The sequence below is a fragment of the Rhipicephalus sanguineus genome, chromosome 8, assembly GCF_013339695.2.
Source record: "Rhipicephalus sanguineus isolate Rsan-2018 chromosome 8, BIME_Rsan_1.4, whole genome shotgun sequence".
NCBI lineage: Eukaryota > Metazoa > Arthropoda > Arachnida > Ixodida > Ixodidae > Rhipicephalus > Rhipicephalus sanguineus.
In genome coordinates this window covers 31,361,614-31,384,729 of record NC_051183.1, presented here as the reverse complement: position 1 = coordinate 31,384,729, position 23,116 = coordinate 31,361,614, and the positions used below count along the sequence as shown (strand labels likewise).

The 23,116-nt window shown below is 45.9% G+C and overlaps 1 protein-coding gene across 1 annotated transcript; it reads right to left on the bottom strand.

Moving 5' to 3' along the window:
- Positions 1–869: 869 nt before the first annotated feature.
- Positions 870–22,019, bottom strand: LOC119401657 (uncharacterized). The gene is made up of 5 exons (XM_049418185.1): positions 21,960–22,019; positions 20,416–20,768; positions 13,449–16,150; positions 3,593–3,902; positions 870–1,092 (listed from the first exon to the last, which is right to left on the bottom strand). The coding sequence occupies exons 1-5, from the start codon at positions 22,017–22,019 to the stop codon at positions 870–872; spliced, it is 3,648 nt and encodes a 1,215-aa protein (XP_049274142.1).
- Between the last annotated feature and the right edge of the window lie 1,097 nt (positions 22,020–23,116).

The following is a 23,116-nucleotide window of genomic DNA, read 5'->3' as shown; positions in this document are numbered from 1 at the left end:
GACTTGTATGAATTGCAAGTGAACACCTGGACTTGAACGACTTTTTTAGGCTCTCGATATAACAGCCAATAGAAAGTGTATCTCGTATTTCTTTCTGCGTGCTGAGGAGCTGTTGCGAAAGGACACAGGTTTGGCTGTTATAAGTGCCCAACGCTTCCTTAGAAAAGTTACACATGTGTACTTAGCTCAGATTTCTTGTAAAAGGTTGTTTTTTTTTTTTTGCAGGATATAAAATATGTTGTAGAGTATACAAAAACACACGTTCCCAAAAATTATACACGGTGCTCGGGAGTTCTTGGGTTGGTTATCGTAAATTGTAAAGCTATTTTTTCACCATTAAACATCACGAAAATAATTGTGACAGAAGAAATTAAAAAAATGATTATGTGTAAATAAACTTCCCAGCCCAGATGCTTGCTTTTCGCTTTCGTTGTCAGATTTGGCTAAAACATTGACGTATGGCTTATAACAGCTATTTGTACCGTGGCCCAGTGACACGTTTGATGGAGGTTGGCTCAGCTGGTTTGTTATTAAACATGGCATTCACTGCTGCTGAGTACACGACGAAACAGCGTAAAATTTTTATGGGAGAAAATTCTCCCATTCTTATTCGATCAACCAGTGATAATATGACGTATTGACAAGAATTTGCATTTGTGTTTTGCGTTTCTTTTTAAAGGAACCACTCTGATACAATAAAGGGAGAAACACTTTCTCCAGAACAGAGAATAATATTAAGGTCTAAAATTCGGTTTGGAATGATTAAGTTGCAGCCTATCAAATGGATATAACATCGAAGTCCTGGAGGCACTTAGCAATTCATGTAATATTAGCTTGAGTTGTTTTTATTGCATGCAGAATGTCCTTGCTTAATTTTTCGGGCACTGTTCCCAAGGATAGCAGATACCACTTTCCATGGCGTAGCCCTGTATACATATGCAGTTTCCTACGTTGCACGATGGAACGCAATCTTTTTTCCGAGGGCCTAGACGACACAGAGGTTCGCAGCCAGAAAAACACAGGTTGAATGTCGAGTTGCCTGGACATATTGGAGGACAGTCGTTGATTGATACGCAGTCGCCGTTAGCAATCCTGCAAATGAAATAGATCATTGACAATATAAACAAACATAAACGCTTACGGTCATTCTCCGGCTCGAGGAACCCTTACAGGCCGTAGTCATGGCGCGTCAACGATTTACTGAAATAACAAATCGTACTTCTTTACCTAACAGGGAACACCAGGGCAGCATATTCAATGACGAATTGCTATTTACCGTCCTTAAGTCCTTTTACTAGCTGCTTCTTTTCAGCAAAAGCTAGATTTACTACAAACCTGTCAGCGATGCCACCTTTGGATCTCAATACTGTGTAGTCTCGCTACTTTGCCAATATTAAACCTTCAAATCAAAGGCCTATGCGCTTTGGTACTCGATGCAGTCATGTGACCACTACTGTCCTAATTAAAATTAGTTTGTTTTATTAAAATATTTTTGTTTTAGGTAGTAACTAGTCGTATGCCCTTTCATTTGTGTTGGCATGACGCTTCTGTGTCTACATAGTCTGCCCAACTTTAACGGGAAGTTCCCTGTATATTCTTACAACCGCAAGAGCCCTCTTTTAAAGCTTGCATAGTTTTAAACCTGTCTGGAGCCGTTTATAACGAACTTATAGCCTTTATAAGTGCTAAACTATGAAACCGGAGGAAAGTAAATATATTCTCTTAAATATGGCGGAAAAATACCGAAACAAAAATTGGCACACGTGACAAAAATTTCTTCGGCTCAGCAGTGCATTCTTCACAATTGGAAGGGCAAGAACATTTTATTTATGTGTTGTACCTCTTAGAGGTGTTGCTTTACGTTATAAATTGAGTTAAGAATTTGTAAATAGAACAAGAGCCAATAAGGCTTTGTTGATGGATTTCACAGTGAATATAAAAGTACATGCGTTAACTGCAGTAGCATTGCGCGATTCGTGAGAATTTCGGCGACACGTGGTAGAGAACCTTATGTTTCCTTCGTTTTCTTTGCTCACAGTACGAAAGTAGCTTTGCCAATGATTTCGCAAGCAGAAAGTTACCATGAAGTTCAGCGCGATATCAAAGGTTCTGTAGCCTTCATTACTAGTTTCAATTCACGAAAAAGTTCCGCCTTCGTATAGCGATGCGGTGACTGAAAGTCGTAGGAAGCATCTTCAGAGAAATACGTGCGCGGTCTCCACTTCGTAAACTCCTGAGAACATTTGATGATATTTTAAACTCCAGTGCAGCTCATGAAAGCTTTGACTTAAGCAGGACTCTTTGACTGCTGCTGTTGATTAAGAAATAGAGTAAGTGGGTCATCCACAAGCATGTCTGCGGCTGTGACAACGGTAAAAGTCTGGTCAAAACTTATACATGCACGTTAAAACTGAAACCACGAATTACACACTATATTTTGTTCCAATGTTTAGGATGCAAGTTATGCTTGCGATCTACAGGTGCTCGTTATTTTATGTAAATGTTCACTTTTTCTGCTCGCTAACGAATGAAAGAGACAACGTCGTTCAGAGTGTATAGTCACTGAAAGTTTCGTCTACTAGGAAATCCGAGGCAACAGATAATGCGCGCATGAATGCATGAGTTGGCGTGATGAATGCAGTGACACGAAGAAACATTTTGGCGATGGATCAAGCATGTATAGCAGGTAAAACTCAACTGAGCGCGACGAGCGAACACATTACGTCACTAAGGATTGTGCGTGGATGGAGGTGGATGCAGTGGCGCGCCTTCCGGCAGCCGCAGCCAAAAAAAAAAAAAAAAAGGGAATCCCGCCGCAGCGAGTGGCCGAACGGGAGCAGCACAGGCGACCGGTTTCCACGGCAACCTAAACGGCAGCAATTCCGTAGTCACCCGCCAGATGCCGCGAATGTAATTTCTCCATTAGATAGTGAGATTACGCGGTCGCTGCAAATAGGGGAGTTTCAGTTCAATAAAACTCTGGCTTGAGCCAGTTTGTCAAGGCTATGACTTTTGAAGGGCAAGGCAACCAACACAGAAAAAGAAGGCACAAGTGCTCTGCGCCAGTTCTGTGTACTTGTGCCTTCTTTGTCTGTATAAGCGTGCCAACGGTGAGAGAGGGAGGAGGCGCCCCCCCCCCCCCCCTTCGCTATTCATCGAAGAGGGCGCCAATTCTGCCCCTTATATACCTCTACTCAGTGGCGCCTTTCCCGTCAGTGTTTATAGTACAGGATCGAGGGTTACTTGTCCAGGGCCGTGGACATTATTAACCATAATGCAGAGCGCTGTGTGTGTGTGTGTGTGTGTGTGTGTGTGTGTCTGTGTGTGTGTGTGTGTGTGTGTGTGTGTGTGTGTGTGTGTGTGTTACGTGTCTTTCGCTTTGCCCTGTCTTTGATGCGCTATACATTTGGATGTATTCTCTTTCCGACTCGACCAGCATAAAGGGGGGGGGGGCTACTGTGAAATTTGTCCCCCCCCCAATGGAGAACACTGCACACGCCAATGTTTGTGTTCCTAGCACTGCTCTTCAAATGTAATATATTGAATTTCTAAACGTTTGCTCCTTGCTTTGAACAGAACTTTGGGCGCACACCTGGAGTACCCGGGAGGACAGTCGCAACCGGGTTTGCAATCCTGCCCGCACTTGGTGGCCGCCGGTTGCCCGCATTTGTAAGCACAGACGCAAAAGTTGTTGTAGTCCTTGGTCGGCTCATTTTTACACACTTTACACTCGTTTTCGAGGATGCAGCGATCCCAGGCGTTCCGCACGTAACCATCGGCGCAGATGCACGTTCTCTTCTTGTGGACTTTGGATGGGTGTACGAGATTGGGTTTGCAGAACTCGGGTTCGGGCTGTTCCTTCTGCACCCGTGTTTCTCTCTCTGAACACACGTCCTCAAGATCTGCGAAACAGTTTCAGTGATGTAACTTATTTTGCGTCCGTTGGAGAAGATGTAGTGTAAATACTACCGTACGTACAGTTTGAAACAAGCTTCTCTAGAGCAGCCGAGCGCGTATCTGTTGGCGCTGGCGCCATCCGCAGCTACTACCTCGCGTTACCCACGAGCTTTCGTTCATGCTAGAGTTAGCACAGGGACATAACTATGTTATACGTTATGACTATACGTGGCGTCAGCCAAGTATTAAGGCGTCAGCATCTATATTTTTGTAGAAACAGCGCGTTCACAGGGGCTGGAGTCATATACGTGTGGTGTTTAAGGGCGAATTCTAGTCGCAACCACACAAAGGGATGTTAAAGACGTTTGATACCGTGCACTGACTGTGTGACCATAAATGCGAGTAAATAAAAGTTCAGCAGGTTCCACGCGTTGTGGGAATCGGGTTCAGGCGAAGCAGTCATCGAGTACTTCCATGCTGCATTTTACGGCTTTGAGCCAAATGTTACGAGGAAGATCGACGTGTTTTTTTAAGTGTAGTAGCTGTGTGGACATCGTGGGCTTACCAGGCACGTCGACAACACTCACGTTACAAGGTACTTATGGTGCCACTTAACGTTAGCCCTCTCTTTAGAGTGCATACGTCTGTATTGTCGAAACGAAGTACACTATATGGTGCAATCATGTAAATATCATGCGTAAGTTTTGTTATTGTATTCCTCTGAGGTCGAGCAATGCTTCAATATAGGTTGCTAAATCAAAGAAATATAAATGAAATGTTTATTAGACTGCTGTAAAAGGGAAGCCAACACTGGAACCACAGGCGTTAATCTGATATGACGCCTCTATAGCACGAGTACATATGTATTGTTTATTGCCTTCTTATAAAGTTAGATAGCCAGCACCACAACCACAATTGAAGTTGCACCGACATTACGCCTTCATAGGCTGTTTTTCCAAACCAGTTTATGCACCTGGCGTGGCTCTGTGGTAGAATACCTTATTGCCACGCAGAATGTTTGGGTTCGATTACTGCTGAGATCCTAACTTTTATTACTTCCGTTCGGGGGTCGGCGTCAGCATTGCCGTTGTCGGTTTTTCTTAACACTCTCGCATTTAAATTACCAATGTCTGTTCTCGCCGTTCCAGGGTAGATATAAACTGTCAAATACCTGTGGCTTACACCCATACACCGAGGCACGTGGTAAACGGGTATGTGCCACACGTATCTGCAGGGAAAGGTTTGACGACGTACGCGACAGGATTTTCACGTTATTCATGTCATGACCCGACAGTCATATTTGTCAGATTCTCTTACCCTCCCATGCCAATTTTGGTCTACACCAAGTTAAGGAGGCGATCATGAGAGCACCCGCACGTAGGCGGCTAATAAATAGATAGGTACGTAGATACAAAGGCTGAAAGTGCCAAAGGTTAGCTAAGAAACGTTTCGCATGAAAAAAAAAGATACATAGAAGTGAAAAAAGTACGCAGGTTGGAAAACGACTGTATTTATGCTGACTTAAGATCGAAGTTTTCTTGTATCATAAGGGTTTTGCTTTTAAACCAATGAGGTCATTCTCAAGGCACGTTCAACTATCATTCGTGCAGAGAACGGCCTTAATAATGCATGTTAAATGCTGCGGCTGGTGAGAGCATCATCTGAAGACATAAGTAGATAATAAAAGTTCATATTAAATCCTAGGCTACTAGTTTACGTCGAAAAGGAAGCTGTGCTAGCACAAGTGACTGCCATATTATCCTGACTATCCGTGAAACATTCTAGAACAATCGAAATCAAAAATTTCTCTACATTTAAGCGGGCTGAGTGATGCTCCAACCATTATCTGATATGGAAGCATAAACTTTACACACAACACTTTAGAAGCAACGCCAATAAGTGCGAACATGTTATGAGGCAAAAGTTCAGAGAAAGATGGAAGCATGAGGAGAGGAAAATTTTGGCAACACGGGGTGTCGCTAGAGCCAACATTTCAACAAGCGGTCTTGTCTTCTTGAAGGCTTCAACTGTGTATACCTTGGCGCGTGCATGTATATGCTTCGTACCATCTCCTCCAACCCAATCAATAGAAAAGGAAAGGGCAAGTACACTACTCTTTTCTCCTGTTTTGTTTGGGTTGGAGGAGAGGGTGCGAAGTATATACGGTATTTTCTCTCACATAACCCGCACCAAGAAACGGGATAATGTGCTTAGAAAGTGGGGTTGCGGCTTATATGCGGGGTTGTATGTATGTTTTTCTTTCCTTTCTTAAAGTTCAAGTCAGCGATGCGGGTTGTATGAGGAGGCGGGCTATGCGCGAGAAAACACGGTTCATACAAGCGCTAAGGTAGGTATTTGCAGCCTGGAAGAGTTTGCAGCCTTGCTTGTCGAAACGTTGGTTGCGGTGACCCCCCGTGTTCACGAATTTCTCCTTTCAACCAGTTATACGAGGGCGGTCCGATAAGTACTTAGCCTTCAAAAGAAAAACGAAAATTTTGGAATGGTGTCGATTTATTTCTGAACATAGTCCCCTTTCAACTCTATACACTTGACCATACGATCCTCCAACTTCTTGATCCCGTCAGAAAAATACGTTTTCTCCTGAGCTGCAAAGTAGGCTTCTGTGGCGGCGATAACTTCTTGATTCGGCTCAAACTTTTGTCCGGCGAGTGGCTTTTCCAGTTGGGAAACGAGAAGAAATCACTCGGGGCCAAATCTGGAGAATACGCTGGATGGGGCACGACTTCGTAGCCCAGTTCGACCAACTTGGCCGTGGCAACGGCGCAGGTGTTAGCTGGCGCGTTGTCATGGTGGAAGAGCACCTTTTTCTTCACCAAATGTGGCCGTTTGTTTTCGCAATTCGGCGTCAAATCGGCCCAGTAATTCAGCGTAGTAGGGTCCTGTCACCGTTTTGCCCTTCTCAAGGTAGTCGACGAAGACCACACCTTGAGAATCCCAGAAAATGGTGGCCATCACCTTCCCGGTCGATGCGACAGTCTTCGCCTTCTTCGGAGCAGGTTCTGCGGGTGCAGTCCACTGTTTCGACTGTTCTTTGGTCTCTGGTGTGTACCAGTGGATCCATGTTTCGTCGACGGTCACAAAACGACGCAGGAACTCCTTCGGATTAAGCTTAAACAGTTTCAAACACTGCTCTGAAGTGGTCTCACGGATGCGCTTGTTGTCCGGAGTGAGCAAACGCGGCAACCATCGCGCCGACAGCTTTCGCATGCCCAAAATTTCACGCAGGATATGACCCACGCGGTCTTTTGAGATGCCTACCGACGCAGCTATCTCGCGCACCTTCAGTCGGCGGCCTACCAATACGAGGTCGTGGATTTTTGCCACATTATCGGCCGTGGTAGCCGTTTGTGGGGCCCCTGGGCGAGGCTCATCAAAAACCGAGGTGCGACCACGTTTAAACTCGGTGAACCAATTTTTTATGGTTGCCATCGAAGGAGAAGTCTCACCGTAGACGGCATCTAGTCGCTCCTTGATTTCCCTGCGCGATTTCCCTTCGAAAAACAAGAATCGAATCACCGACCGATATTGCTTTCTTTCCATTTTTAACGGACACACGAATATCACCTGTTTCCTCAAGCGGCCAAAACAAAACCGCTAGCCCGATTCAACTGGACCTTCGCATGTGTCCCTCTAAGAGAGCGTACTTAACGTCAGTATATGTCTCATGCGATAGACTCGCGCTCTCGCGATGAGGCTAAGTACTTATCGGACCGCCCTCGTAAATCCCTTCTGGCAATTGAGAAGTATGGAGTCATTCGGAGGGTATCTCTTCCGGTAACGTGTACGTCAAGATAACTGCCCGCAAAATACATGTTGAAAAGTATTGAAATGGCGAATCAAGCTTAAGTTTGCGGTGCGACATCTGACACGTGCATTATTTTCGCAAACGAAGGTGGTCGTGTAATACGGTAGTTTATGAGGGAATATCTGTTACCGAATATGAAATCTTGATCCAAGTTTCCGATGTAGTCGACTGGTAAGTCTGTAGAGAGTGACTCAGAAAACAATAATACTGGTTAGTAACATGGTAGCTTCAAATTTTTAATATTTTATAGGAACACAAATAGTTTGATAGGCTACATCTGGCAACGAATGATTTGCTTTCAACAACAATGTTCATGCCAATCTAGCAATGCACTGCCTCACATTTTCGCAGTTACAAGCAAGCAAAAAGCATTTTAGTCAACAGCTCAGTGTCACAACTGTTTAGTTCCGTATAGTAACAATGAATATAAGCCTTTGAAAGAAAGTGCGTGCCAAACGAAGCACATACTGTAAACACGCCACAAGAAAGCGTAGAGAAACGATCCTTTGCAGAGAGTGCATGGTGGTAACACTCGACTTAGTGACATGTTATTTCAGGAGTGATTCATGAAGAGGTGACCAAATTTCAAACCTGATGTGGGGGTTTGTCTGCGGCCAAGAAATATATTGTTTGGACGTTCTGCTGCGCCTCTGCTTATTGAAAAGCTGGATCCCGAGGACGCATCATTGTCGCCTGGGACGATTATTGGGGCGAAAGCCTTAGATGCCTCATGAAACACCATAAGTGACCGTTGGCGTCGGCATCAACAAGAATGATGCAAAAATTGTCATCATGTGACGGCGTCATCCTATCACCTCGTCATGCCATAACAAATACCCAAAATTTACGATCATGACGTCGTTGTGACATAGAAGAACAGACTGTTGGGTGAGTTGGCAATGCATTATGCGGAAAACTGCGCGAAAAACTTAGACAAAGGAAGACTAAGGAAGACAAGCTTTGAGATGTTAGCATGCGCTTGTGTCGTCCGTTTCTTCCTTTGTCTAACTTTTTCCCGCAGTTTTCAAGTCATAGTGACGTCACTATGACGTCACATAATGTGACGCCACGTGATGACATTGTTACATCACATCGTCGCTTGTGTTCACAGGTGGGTCGATCCAGGAGGCACGTGAGGTGCATAAAACTTGCAATGCCTCTGATCCCGGAGGCAGTGCAAAAGCATGCTAGCTGTAGAAAGCTGTCGGGGGTGGGGAGATCAATACAACCGACTTGGAACAAAAAGAAAAAAGACACCACTTGCGCCTTCGAGTCTTCTTAGACGAATGCAGAAGGGCCCTGTGACTTTTTTCGTCGTTAAGTGGTCAAATGTCAACTAGATAAGGGCATCAGAACGTTTACCTAGACAAGGTGGTGTGCTTCGATCTTGAACGAATAAACAACGCGAAAGAACGGAGATGAACGAAAGCAACGACAGACAACGGCGCTGCGGTCTGTCGTTTCTTTTGTTCGTCCTCTTTGTTTAGCGCGGATTATTCGTTCTAGATGAGGGCCCCGCTCAGTAATGCCACTTGGGGTGTTGCCCTTCGCGAAATTAGCTACTTGAGTACTGGCTACTTTAGTAACTTCTCGGGCGATGAAGATTTTAGGTTAGCCCCATGCATAGGCGTGTGCAGGGTTCCCCATCAGGGGGGGCGAAGGTTCATCACAGCGCCCCCCTTCCTATTAAGTCAATGTATGGGGCAGATTGTGCGCCCCCCACCCCTCTTAGGTGACTAGAAGGGTCAATGTACGGGGTAGATTTTGCGCCCCCCTCTTAGGTGATTAGGGGGGCGCCCCCCCCTGCCCCCCACCCCCCGGTGCGCACGCCTATGGCCCCATGGCTATTTTGTGGCTACATTACATGTCTATTTTGGTTCGCTTATGAGACGGTCGTTATAATTATTTTCAGATACAATAGCAAGCAAGCATAAGAAGGATCAATTTCTCTACGCTTGCCTGACGTGTTCCTCAATACTTGCGCATGTTCTCTGCGCGGCAGCAGGCTGGGGTGCACTTCAGCACCTCTATCCGTGGTGCGGCTGCAAAGACGGAACGACTAAGTCACGCGTATGCAGGCAAATGCGTGGCTTCCACTCTTCTGGCGCTGCCTACCATCTGCGCTGACGCCGAGCGCGTGCTCTCTCGTGCGAGCATTACAAGAATAGGGATGCACAACAGAATGAACCGCGACTGTTCATATTCAGTCAGATTCCTCTATTTGAAGCTGTATTGGCCTTAGGACTGCTGTACCAATCATGTTCGGTCAAAGGCTTCAAGAAAATGCCGCTTCAACGTTCAACGTTCTCACTGAGTTGGCTACAATGTGCCAAATCTACTCTGACGAGAACGATGTATATTCAGGATAAGATATGCTCAAGCACGCTCAATTTGCAATTATTTACTGATTTAATTAGAACTTATCTTTCGCCTGAAGACGAAGCTAGAGGGAAAAATTTGCCCTTGTATATTCGTGCCTATTGAAAATGACATGATGTATTATTCCATAGTAAAAACAAGCTATTCACAATATCGCTTCTGCCCTACTTGGTTATAAATTTGACGCTAAGATAAAATGACGTGGCTTCTTCGGTTACTCTACCTTGAGTTTCGTCTTGTTTTGAAATATCCCCAGCTGCAACCGTGGCCACGCTAGACGCCAGCCACTATGAGAAATACACATAATCAAAGACAGAAGAAAGAAATGGTCTCCTTGAAAATTAAAATACGTACCCGTTGAATGGAAATGAACAGCACACTGGTGGTCACAAATGAAACGACGAAACCGCGCATCGTGCATGCCGTACTCTTTTTTATGGCATCTAACACTGTGTATATAACACATCTGTTGCTGTTCTGGGGTTGGAACTACTCAGTTCGTGGAGGATGAGCTATTCACTGGTATTATGCATCTTACTGCCCATTATCTACAGCTGTGTGTTCGGATGGAAATCTCCTTCTTTCACAGGACAAGTACAAGCGACTGCGTGCAGCTGAGGTATAAAAACTTCATAAGTTTCAGCCATTTAGCAGAATTTTCCCATTCTTTTGGCAATGTTGCTTATAGTATTATACTTTTATTCAAATTGTACATATAGTTAAACAATGAGCTTCCTTTGTCTTGTGAGTGCGTACGGAGCTGTGAATAATGAAGGTTTCAGGTTGTATTTTTAATGTTATATGGGGATAAACAGCAGATAGCCTTATGCTATGTGAACATAATAGGAACTACGTTGCCCAACATTTGTGGCAATGGTGGTTCATAATGGTGAAATCTGTTAGTCATAATGCCTAGAATTAGTGGCATACCATACGAGTTCAAAAAACATGCAATAATTATTGCCCGAGCTTTTCCGCATTGCACCCAAGGTAATGTCCTCTAAGAGAGGCTTTGTTCCTGCCGGAACAACGCATCCAGAAGATTGAAGGAGAAATAGGCATTTATTTGGTTGTTTCCTCCTCCGAGAACAGGGAAAGAGTAGAAGGCAAGCGGACTAGAGAAGTAACCCAGCACGAACTGAGAAATGTATGTATCGGGACATTTGCCGTCGTGGTGAAATTTGCCATTTGAAAGCTATCCAGTGGCAACAAATATTTTGGAGCTCGTTCTCTTTGCAGGTTGGTCATATTTGTACGAAAAATGTGCGTGTTGATGTTGTACCTTTTTTTACAGTCTAATTGCCGTTGCTGTGGAACGGTAAAACTAAAGGAGGCGTCTGCCAATGTTACTTCATATATACTATCGCGAAGCCGCTGATGTGCAGCGGCAGCAACAGCGTCTAAGGTATATCCAGTGTTTGACAACGCTGACGCTTACAGTAGGAGATGGATCACATATACTGTTTTACTTATATGGGGACAGCCTCACTACCATCTTCGCACAGTACGTTCGAAGCCTCAGAGAGTTCGTAAAAATATATTTTCGAATATTTCCATCCTGTGTTTTTCAAACATCGTGTTTCTGAGCGCAGAAAGCTGAATTTAGGGCATTGTGGAGTGGGAAAATTGCTTTTAGGCGAAAACTATTGATTTTAGTTTGGAATTTTTGAGGACATTTTTTGGCAGTTCAGGTCAATCTTTCTCGTCACGCGTTAGAGCATATGACATGCATGGAAGACAAAAAAGTACTTCCCTGCGCAGTCTGGGTGCTTCCTAAGAGGTCTTGAGTAATGTTTGAACAGAGCAACATCGATGTGAAAGGGCTACTCTGCTAGACGTATGTCAGTGGTGGTGGCTCTTTGGTGAAAGGTGACACATGACAATTATTCCCTATTATTGAAAACATGCTAATAACTGCTTAGGTATTAGGTCTAGCAGGCTGAGTAATTGAAATATTGAAGTCAGCCCTTTGCAAAAACCATATCAGCTTTAGATTTGCAAAACTTGAATTATCCGAAGAGCACGAACGGGGTCTGTGGTCTCAGAGCATGCGAAACCGCAACGAAGCGCAGTAGGGCTCTCCTTGCCGCCCTCTTCGATGCAAATTTGCTGCCTACGCAGGGAGCATCATGCAGCCAGCCTGCGCTACTCCACTGCCTTATTTCAGCTACTCAGCTAGAGCAACTGGGAACTGCCAATTTGTAGGTTCGTTTGAGCCACGCGATCCTGACGCAAGGCTCGGATCGTTCACCGCTGAGTGTTGCAACTATCTCTCATCGAGACCTAAAATCTAATATGGCTTTTACAAAAACATTGCTTCAATTGCATGATATTTATGAGAAGACATGGCAATGTGGGCCACCCAGCATGTGGTTATATTGAATGTATGTCATTTCAAAGAAAATGACGTCCTGCTTTTATTGTCGTTAACATTTCAGAAACTTATCATAACGAAGGTGTAGCTGATGGAACGCAACGTACCTGCACAATAGGCTGCATGATAACGATGAGGGTTGCAACATGGGCTTCTTGGTTACTCATATGAAAAGCTTTTGGTGTAGCACGAAAGGAAACACGGACACGAGAAGACACAAAGGGACGCCACACAGCTCTCCTTTTTTTTCGCGCTACACCAAAAGCTTTGCATGATAACGCTGTACGGTGAAATCCATTATAGACGGAGACATGGTGTAAAGGTGGTTTCTTCACTACTTTACTGAAAAAGTCAACAATACTCCGAATTAACAAAAATAACTTCTTTTTTCCTTTACGTATGCTGGTTATCCATCTGCCTAACTTTATATTTGTGCTTATCATCTCAGCTGAAGCAGGCGCAGTTCCTATAGCTTCAGCCCTTACTATGTCTGGAAGAGTTCTGTGATATAACGAACAAATTACGCTATGCGTTTCAGAATCGGACTGTGCAATGCTCCGTTAGAGGAATTTCAAATATGTGTCCCCAGTTTCAAATGTAAAACCTAATTAGTGGATGAAGTTGTGACAGTTCAGGCTTCACGTATGAAATTCACCGTTTTATGCAAATAAATTTTCATCGTGTGATATCTTTGTAACTTAACTACATTCATGTGAAACTGTTTCGTGTGTAAGAAAAAGCACAGGAATAATTTTTGCGAAACAAAAACAAGTTAAATTTCAATTTTATTGAACCTCTCATATCAAAGGCGCCTTGAGCATCTGCAATATCTCTCAAAAGATCTACGGTCATAAGAAATTATTGAAAGCGTATGCTCTCCGCTCGACATCCTAGCGACGTCTGTGTAATTTTCAAGTAAGGGGGTGGGGACGTCAACGCACTGCCATAGTTACAGATTATCATATTACGCACTCTCACTTAACCGGGCCAGCTCGTACTCTACGCTTCTGGTTCCATGATAACCCTCTGGTCTTAGATGCAACCAATTTCTATTGTGTAGGCTTACATGACCTGAGCTTACTCTCTCGTCGTAGAGACCAGAAGCGTCAGCACCGCGCCCGGCAGTATTCGCCCGTAACAACGCATCACGGACAACAGCATTTACGTTAGCGCTGTTATGGCCCGCGTTAGCATTTATAGGTGTACCACCAGGCAGGAACTCAGGTCTGGCAATAATGTGTCTTACAAGAGCACGGACACGTGGAGGAACTAGGAAGGACCTCAGTCTCGCCCTCTCATATTCTGTCAAAGCACCTAGGTTTGTTGCCCCTCGGTTCATTGGGAACTCTTCTCCGCCATGTTCACGACGACCGGGTATTGGTGGAACTCTTGGAAGAAATCTTAATCCAGCGTCTTCATGACTCGCCATACGACTCCGAGAAATATCGTCTGCATATATTCGGGCACTGCCTCCGCCATATCCCGGGACTCCGTGTACCCTTAAGGCAAAATCTGCATGGACACCTGCCCCATGCCGACGATATGGTATGCGAAAGAATGGTTGCCTATTTGCTAGAGACAGTCCCATACCACCTGGGAAACGATTTTCAGCACCAGCAGGTAGTGGGCCTCCATTCCTGGAATCCATGAACATATTACTACCGTGAGCTCCTGTGCCAACAGGTGGGTTTATAAATCCTGTTGTTTCATCAAAGCCACTCTCTCCGATTTCTGCGGCACCACGTGTGGTTGCCCTCGGCGGATAAAATGCGAAATGAGGCCGGCCATATGCAGGCGTAACATCAAATGATATACGCTGCCTAGGAATTTCTACACCGGCGCCACCATATCCTTCCATGCCATGTGAAATCGCACTAAATGACCTTCTGCCGAAACCGTCGTTCCTATACTCTTCAACACCAAATGATGGTCGACCAACTGGCTCCGTGCTTGCGCCAAGCGGGAAATGTCTCCCACTAACACGCTCCCCAGTGCGCCCAATACCGGTGCCGACAACGCTCTCTCCTGGTCTAACGTTACTGGGACCACTGGTAATTTCTTCGGTTTCGCCATCATTCGGGACTTCAGGCACTTCAGAAACACCCGACTCGGGGCCCGCAATGCCCGGCCTTACACTAGCCGTTTCGCTGCTTGTGACAGGTCCGAGTGGTTGGAATTCTGCCTCGCCCGACCGGTTGCCTGCGGTAGCATGCGAAGATGCACCCGAGCCTCTATCACTGACATCACGCTCGCCCGACTCAGTAGCAGCAGGTGGCTTTGTACTTCTGACGCTTTCGTTATTATTCGACTCACTGGGCCTCTCAAAAGCACGCGTGGTTGCACTGGATGGCTGCGTTCGAAAACCAGGTTCACCTGGTCTTCTAGAAATAGGTGAAGGCATGCCTTCTAATCTTTCGCTGTGAATTTCTTCATTTCCTGAGTCACTCGGTCGGGACGGCGCAAGCATGCTTGCACCTACATCCATCCCACGAGTTTCCACACCACCAAACTGACGTGTTCGGAATGGGTTCTCATCCGACCTCCCTGGGAACTGACCTTCACTTGCTGGTGGGCGTGGTTGCACACTCAAGTCTCCTGGAAGGACTCCCCCTGGGCTGCCAACAGGAAGTGGCCGTGTGATTTCCTCGCTTTCATCATAACCAGTGATAGGATGTTCTGAAGTACCATGTGGTTGGCCCATTTCTGGATGTGAATTCGCACCTTCACCTGTGGGACCACGTTGCGAAGTGCTGGCGGCAATATTTGCCCCTGGACGCATTCCCAACTCACCCGGAAGGTGGTTATCACTCAAGGTTGGCAACAGCGTTTCCCTTTCGTTGTCAACGCCAAGCCTGCCAGGTAAGCTAGAAACATGGAGGGGCTTATTTCCTGCATTATCACTGCTGCTGGTTCCGCCACGTATCGGTCTATTCTGTAAAGGCGGAACCAAAGGCTGAAGTCCGCCAATGTCCTCACCACTTGTTTCGGAACCGCGGGCCAGGAAGCCACCCTCGGATAATCGCATGCGGGCGTTATGGTCTAATACGCTAAGCGAGGGCGCACTGGCTAAGCCTGTACTGGGGCCTGTGCCAGATCGAATGCCTCCTTCGGTACCTGATGGCCGCATACGTTCTCTTAAGAAATTTAGGGCCTCTCCTGCGAGTCCTCCGTTGAAAGGCGATGGACCGGGTTGTTCGCCTTCATGGAGACCGGACCCGCCCGGCATCCCACGTGGATGGGCACCTTCTATGTTACCACCAACACCTGCGGCGCCAGGCCGAGGGACACCTAGTAAGAGGTTTTCGTTGGGACCTCTTGAACCACCGCGTGAAGGCGTGCCTTCTCGATTTCTTCCCATACCACCGGGACGGGTTATGACGTCTTCTCCACGATTAAAGTGTTCTATCTCTTTCGATGTAAAATGCAGTGGTGGGGGAGCGAACAAGCTACACTCTGACTCTCGCACGCAAATCTTTTCGTGGTTTTTAAAGAAGTAAGCGTAGCCTTGGTCACAGACGCATCCTCCCGTGTCGCAACGATTGAAGCATTTTTGGGGATGCTGTTCGCTGCACTTTGGCTCGCAGTTTGACACGCACGGCTTGAACTTCGAATGGAGTGGACACTTTGGTGAACAACTGTCGGCCTTGACACACCTGTGGTGGTGTCTTGGGTGTCTGTGCAGAACGAAAAGCAAGAAGATAATGAGAGAGTTCCCGTAAGCTCGTGTTCAGAAAACTACCTAGTGAACATTAGCGTACGAACGAATCAACTGTACATAAAATGAGTTACGTCACCTAGCGTCACTCATAGCGTTCCTTACATAGATGACTCTTATGATAAGCGAAGAGAGACGAACGCTTGTACACATACAGTGTGTAGAGGTGCTCATAAAATTTTCGTGGCAACTATTACATGACATGTAAGAAACCAGAGGTATGTATTACAGGTATGCAGTGCTTTTTAAATTCGAAGTATTTCTTAGTGAACCAAAGGCGATTTGACCGTATCTATCTATCTATCTATCTATCTATCTATCTATCTATCTATCTATCTATCTATCTATCTATCTATCTATCTATCTATCTATCTATCTATCTATCTATCTATCTATCTATCTATCTATCTATCTATCTATCTATCTATCTATCTATCTATCTATCTATCTATCTATCTATCTATCTATCTATCTATCTATCTATCTATCTATCTATCTATCTATCTATCCGCCTACGTCTGGGTGCTCTCCTGGTCGTCTCCTTAAGATGACGCACACCAAAATTTGCACGCGAGGGCATCAGTGTATGATGAACACGATGAACAGGCCAGAACATGAATGCCGTGATATACTTGTCGCGTACCTCATGAAACCCTTTCCTTCAGTCACGTGTGGCACATAGCTGCATACCACGGCCCATGGAATGTGTATATGAGCCACAGGTGATTCACAGTTTGTATCAAGCCAGGAGCGGGGACAAGAGACTTTCAAAAAATTCACCATCTCCCACTAAAGGGAACCATGTGGGGATGCGAAGGAGTTTCGCGATCGTGGTATGAGCTTGTGTCGCAGAAAATTCGGGACAGGCGTCGGCAGCGTTGACGGTGAGAAAAATACCATAGGAGTGGAATGACTGAAAATCACGATTAAACCACAATCGAACCCAAGCATTCTGCGTGGCAGTCAAGTATTCATCCACAGAGCTACGCCGGTGCTGGAAACTACTTACGAAAGAGGCCCTATCATTGGCGTCATATCGCGGCAACGTCAACTGTGATTGCAGTGTTCGCTATCGCCGAGTGTAACAATGTAATAAACATTACATATTAACTTCTATGACTCGCCAAGCTATGGCCAACCATCGCTCAATCCGGAAGACTACGGCAGAAAGCGCTCCTTATGACATGCACATCCTCACGCTGTAGCGTGCAGTCTATTTCAGTAAAACTGACACCATGTGCTCTAAGGTGAGTACCGACGTCACGTTGGACCATAGGATACACTTCGGGCGTCAGTGTAGACGACGTGCCCGGTAAGCCCGCGATCAATCCCGTAGCTGGGGGGGGGGGGAACCTAGGAGCCCCCCTCCCCCTCGAATAGGTACTTCTCTAAAAAATAGGTGCTTTCCGCAAATAAACAAGGCTTTCAGCAAATGTTTCTTCCCCACTTCCTTAAAAATGCCTTGCTACGAGCCTGCCGACGATATACCCATAGCTAACTTACTCAAGATGCATGAAGAAGTCGGTCTACCTCGAAACGCTTCACTCAAAGCAATAAAAAAAGCTCGGTATAGGACACTAATAATCTGCTACTTTGCATGACCTCGACTTCCAGAAATAAGTGGGATCTGCAGAATTTTTCAAAGGTCAAACACTTGGTGCAGCTCGAAGAATTATTTAAAGCGCCAAACACCAGAATGCTAAGCGAGCGTGAGGATCATTGACGTTACCACACAAAACCCACGCACCGTTCACTGCCTGGAGCCTAATTCACCTCTTCTCTCCTGCGCTTGCAAACACTTCAAAGCCCCAGTTGGGTTGTTAGGAACCTTTCTGTTCGGGGGTGTTTAGTGAGTAAGGCACGAAAAAAAGTAAAATGTACAGGAAGCAGGAAATTTTGAGAGATATGGTACAGCGTAAGGATGAAAAATTGCCATTGTGCTGCAGGATTATGTCTTTTTGTTCAAAATAATATTTAAGGTACAATTAGTAGTCCCAAAGTAGAACCCGACGCTATGAAATCATGCACGAGTATTTTTTCATGTTTTTCTCGCAACGAAAAAATATGTTCTTATTGAGGCTCTAGAAATATAGCAGTCTTTTAGTCCTATTAGGAACATTGGGAAGAATATACCTTTTAACTAACAAAAGGTTTGCGCCGACGCTGTCGAATAAATACCAGTGCTGGATGGTATGCTGGTTTGTATGTACCCATACGGCACACTGGGTACTTTAAAATTGGCAGTATACGCGTTCCTTACATTCACATTAGATGAATGATTTTCTTATTTTATTGCGATAGCAATTATATGGACAGTCTCGGCTGGATTTTGCCGTCGCCGTCGCCGTCATGCACCGTATATGTATAAGTATGTATATATATATAAAAGCTCCAAAGAAAAATAATTCAGAAAAATGCTTCCGAAGCGCGGAATCGAAACAGGGACCTCTTGTTCCGCAGCGAGTGGCGCTATCCACTACGCCACGAAACGCAGATCCTCCACGTAGCTAACGGCGAGCGTTATATACATACCCTTTACCGCTGGACGGACTCACAGACGGCAGGCGATAATAAGCTTTCTTCATTACCAGCGAGATGGCGCTAGCAGCGCGACGGGCGCATTTAAAAGTCGTCGTCGAGCTCGCTCGCTTCTTATATTTGCGCAGCGAGAACATTGCCCTTCCGTTGTCTGCTCGCGCGGTTTTCTCGCGGTGAGGGGAAGAGGAATGTTTCACGCTTTCACCGTGATGTCCGCGCTCATGTTACCGAGCGTACGAAAGTCACTCGAGCTGAAGGGACGCCGCTAAACGAACAAACAGAAGATGAGCGCGAACTATCAAGTGTCACAGCTCGACAGTTGAAGCACGCTAGTTTCCTTCGCTGCTTCGGCCGCCTTTGCAACAGGAACGCTGTTCAAACTGAGAGTATCCATTGCCGAGCCTCACTTCGTATAGCATTAATTTCTTGCTGTCGCATTCATTGCTTCGCCCTTGCGGCGAAACTGTGACTTTTTTTATGAACAAGCAATGCAAAGACTATGTGCATGCGGGTGCGTTGGTTGTAGTTGGAACACATCAGTGTTCAGGAGCAGGCATTCTGTGAGGTAGCAACAAGGCGATTGGTCTGTTACGCTTTATGTCGCGGCAGTTATGACATATAACGCGTGAGTACGTGCTATCGTGATCAGGAACTGCCGAGAAAACAAAAACACGTGTCATAGCTCACGCTGATTTACTTCGTTCGTCCAGCCAAGCAACCTTCACTGGCCGCTCACGAAACGGCTACCCGAAGTAGCTTACATTCCATTAAGATAGAAATTTGAGCGAGGCGGTAAATCGACGATATGGTAAAGCGCGGACAGGATTACAAGTAGCAGCAAGCGAGACGAGGGCTATTTCTATTTCATTTCAGGCTTGTTGTGTCCCATGGGTTCGGATGTCTCCTAATTTAGCTCAAGCGGAGTGCGAGTTTGGTTGAAAAGACCTTGCTGTTAATATAATAAATGTTGGGTTTTTACACCACATAACCACGATATGATTTTGAGAGACGCCGTTTGGGAGGGCTTCGGAAATTTGACCTCCAGGGGATCTTTAAGGTGTACCTAATCTAAGCACACTAGCCTCTAGCGCGTTTTCTCCATCGAAATGACGGGATTCGATCCCGCGACCTTCGGGTCAGCAGTCAGGCACCATAGCCACTAGATCAACGCGGCGGATACACCTTGCTTTTAAACATCTGTCTGTTCCTGCTGATGAACATGCAAAGCCTATGCCTTGCAATTTCATGAACCGATTGCATTGTACGATACATCGATGACGCTGTGTGGCATGGGTGCATCATCCGGATATTCTGGGTCTGTAAGTTTTGCATCTGTCTCTCGCGAAAGTGCTACCTTTCCATTTAAAGCCGGCGTTTGTGCTGTCAGTTTCTTTCCTCTTGCGTTCTTGTATACTGGCTTTACCTATTGTGTACTGGACACGCCGTCGGTGATCGCGACTCGTGTTTTCGGAAAATTCAGAAAATCGCTGGGCATGCAGGTATAACAAAAAAGACTCTTTCGGCACTGTCATTATGGTGACATCATGAGAGAAGTCTGGGCACTGGTCGGGGCATTGATTTATGGAGCTTTAAATAGAGATGCCTCGTGCTCCTGATCCTGATCCTCATAATATTCATGTGTGTCGAGTCGTTACAAATATAAAAGTGGTTTGAAATGTAGCTTACACGACAGAGCCAGGGATGCATTCGCATCCCGGAGAGCACTTCTTTGGGCAGTCCGTGCGCACCGGCTTACCGCATGTTGCCGGGCAAGCTGATGCGCAGCTGTGCCAGTCCTTGTAGCGGCGTAGCTTGCAACGCCAACAGTTTTTGTTGGAAATGCACTCTCCCCAGGAATTCCTTACAAAACCCCGCTTGCAGACACATTTTCGCAACTTATCCCGCTCCCAAGAAGGTGCATAGTGAGGTCTACAGAAGCGATCTTTCTTGGGTTGTCCAACCACCAGTTCTTCCAAGTCACTGCATCCTTCGGATCCACAGTCTGCACATTGTGAAATTCGGTTAAAAAAGCGACAGTATCACCGCATGGAAGAAGCAATCAATGCTATAGCGACACATTATTATGTTATGGGAAGTAAGGATAGCAGCTAACTGCTGTACCATCCAAACTGACGTAACTCAACAAAAAATACCGGCGTAAGGGTGCAGCGAGCGAAGAGACCTTCGAGCTGTATGTCGCTTCAAGGAAAACCGAGCGGTGAAATTCGGAACGTACAAGGGTATAAGCCGTCTGCTGATGTTTGTAAAGATAAGCGCTTGTGACCACGCCCGGCTGAGCAATGTGCCCAGTCATGTAGCGGCCCCTCCACCAGATTAGCGTGTCGCGCCACGAAAGACGGCCAGCGAATTTATTTCCGCTAGGTGAGGGTTCTTCACCTATGTGCGCACGCTTTCACCCGGACCTAGCCATCGAGTATAGAGCGCGCGGGGTGATGTTATAGATTTAAACTTTATACAGAACATCACGGCGCGAAAGACGCGCCGTTAATGTCTACCTAACTGCTATCACAATAAAAAGAGACTAACGCTGCTCGGAGCAGCATGAAGCGAACCTATGCAGCTCCACATGTAAGTAATAAGCAGGCTGGTGTTTACCTGTTGCAGGTAACCCAAGTTTTCTGTCCGATGTATGTTCTTTTATTGACGACGCAGTGAAGCTGCATTTGGTGGGAACCGATAAGAAACTCACACGCAGAGACAACGCTTGTGGGATGTTATACCACAGTCACGCCACATCACGACATTGTGTATCCCGGGCAAGAAATCCCGCAGAATCGCGAGTTCGGATAACGGTGGTGGTTCACTAGGGATTGGCTTACAGCGCGACACGGTTAGGAAACACGGGGTAGTAGGATTGTCTGACTGCGAAGAAATGCCTCGTTTGTTTTGTCACGCTTGCGCAAAAATTTGTTGGTACATAATCATGTGTATGCATCCCTTCTGCCTCAAAATAAACCTACTTGCGAGTTCAGTGCTTGCATCCTTCTGTTCTACTGCCCACTTCCTCGCTGTGTTGCTCTGTAAGTTATTCCATGATTAACAAACGCAGCTATATGATTTAGCATCGTTTGCTTAGCTCCAGAATAAACATATACTTGCTTGTGCAGTTGCGGCGCCCGTCTATCAATCCAAAGCAAGTGGTGGCAAGCAATATTGCGATGAAGAACATTGCGTTTTACTTCATACAGCAGAATAACGTGTCTACTCACATGGCCTTCAGGCTTGGGCCAAAGCGGCCAGTCGTCAACAGTGGGCGTCACTCTGTCCATTGTTTCAAAAGTGATTGCTCGGTTGTGTCCTTGCCTGCGGAGCCCGCATTCTGCATAGCTTTATTCAAAGTAAGCACAGTATTTCTTTAAAGACAATAGGCGGACCTTTCTAAGTCAGACAGAAGGACATGAACGAAATTTTATATCTATTCTTCCTGTATTGTTTAGTTTTGTTATCAACGACGCTTGTCAAGAAAAGCAGATGCAAAATAATGTAAACGCTATTGCGAATAGATTTAGCGAGCTATAGTTGTATAGGATACAAGTGTCTCGTAATGTACGTGGCCTTCAACTTGGACTTTTCTTCTGGGGAAAAGTACAAAAAACTAGTGATATTTTGGGCATCAAAAAAGATGCCGAGCGCTTGGATTCGCTTCAGCTATGGCTTTCAGAAAGCAATGATGTGAATATGAGGTGGGCCTGCTCCCTGAAGAGGAAGACTCGGAGCGCGTAATAACAAGAAGCGTGAGTTACCGGCGTCATTTCATTTGGAGTGTTAAGAAGACGGCAACGCAAGGTACGCTCACGTGGACAGCGCCGTCATGATACCCACGAGGGCGAAAGTGTAAGCGCCGTTTAAGCGTGACCTAAAAAATGTGGTGCAATAGGCAGCGGACGCACTCGGCGGCACATGCCACGGAAGTCCATTTGTACGGTGAAAGTAGAGGAAGCTCATAGCCTTAGACAAGTTCAGTTTAACGCATACCCACATTTCAAAGGTTTCATCACATAAATCCCAATGCATATCTAAACCAGTATCCGTGATGCGAGTCCAGACCGAAGCTGCAGCACGTCACATAAGAATGTCGGAGCAAACCTATTGAGGCACAGTCGCATCTGATGCTCACGATGCTGGGAGAGCCTTGGGAGGCCGTCCTCGCCTAAACTGACTTGAAGACCCAAAGGGGTCTCTAGGATCAAGCCGGGCGAGCCGCGGCGGCTACTGGAGTCCTGGAATAGGGAACACACCTTTGGCAGTTCTCCCTCCTGCTACTAATTTCTTTCTTTTTAATAAACGTTTTATCCTTCTCCTTGTATGGTGGCGCATGCGTGAACCATGTGTCCGGGCCATTGTGGGTCCTTCTGGTCTGGTGATA

What these genes read in the sequence shown, in the direction of transcription:
- LOC119401657 (XM_049418185.1), bottom strand. Translation starts at nt 22,019, where the DNA reads ATGGACAGAGTGACGCCCACTGTTGACGACTGGCCGCTTTGGCCCAAG. An exon ending in GGCCCAAGCCTGAAGGCCAT is followed by an intron (nt 20,769 to 21,959) that starts GTGAGTAGACAC and finishes TCCATGCGGTGA; the next exon opens with TACTGTCGCTTTTTTAACCG. An exon ending in TGTCCTCCCGGGTACTCCAG is followed by an intron (nt 1,093 to 3,592) that starts GTGTGCGCCCAA and finishes TTTCATTTGCAG; the next exon opens with GATTGCTAACGGCGACTGCG.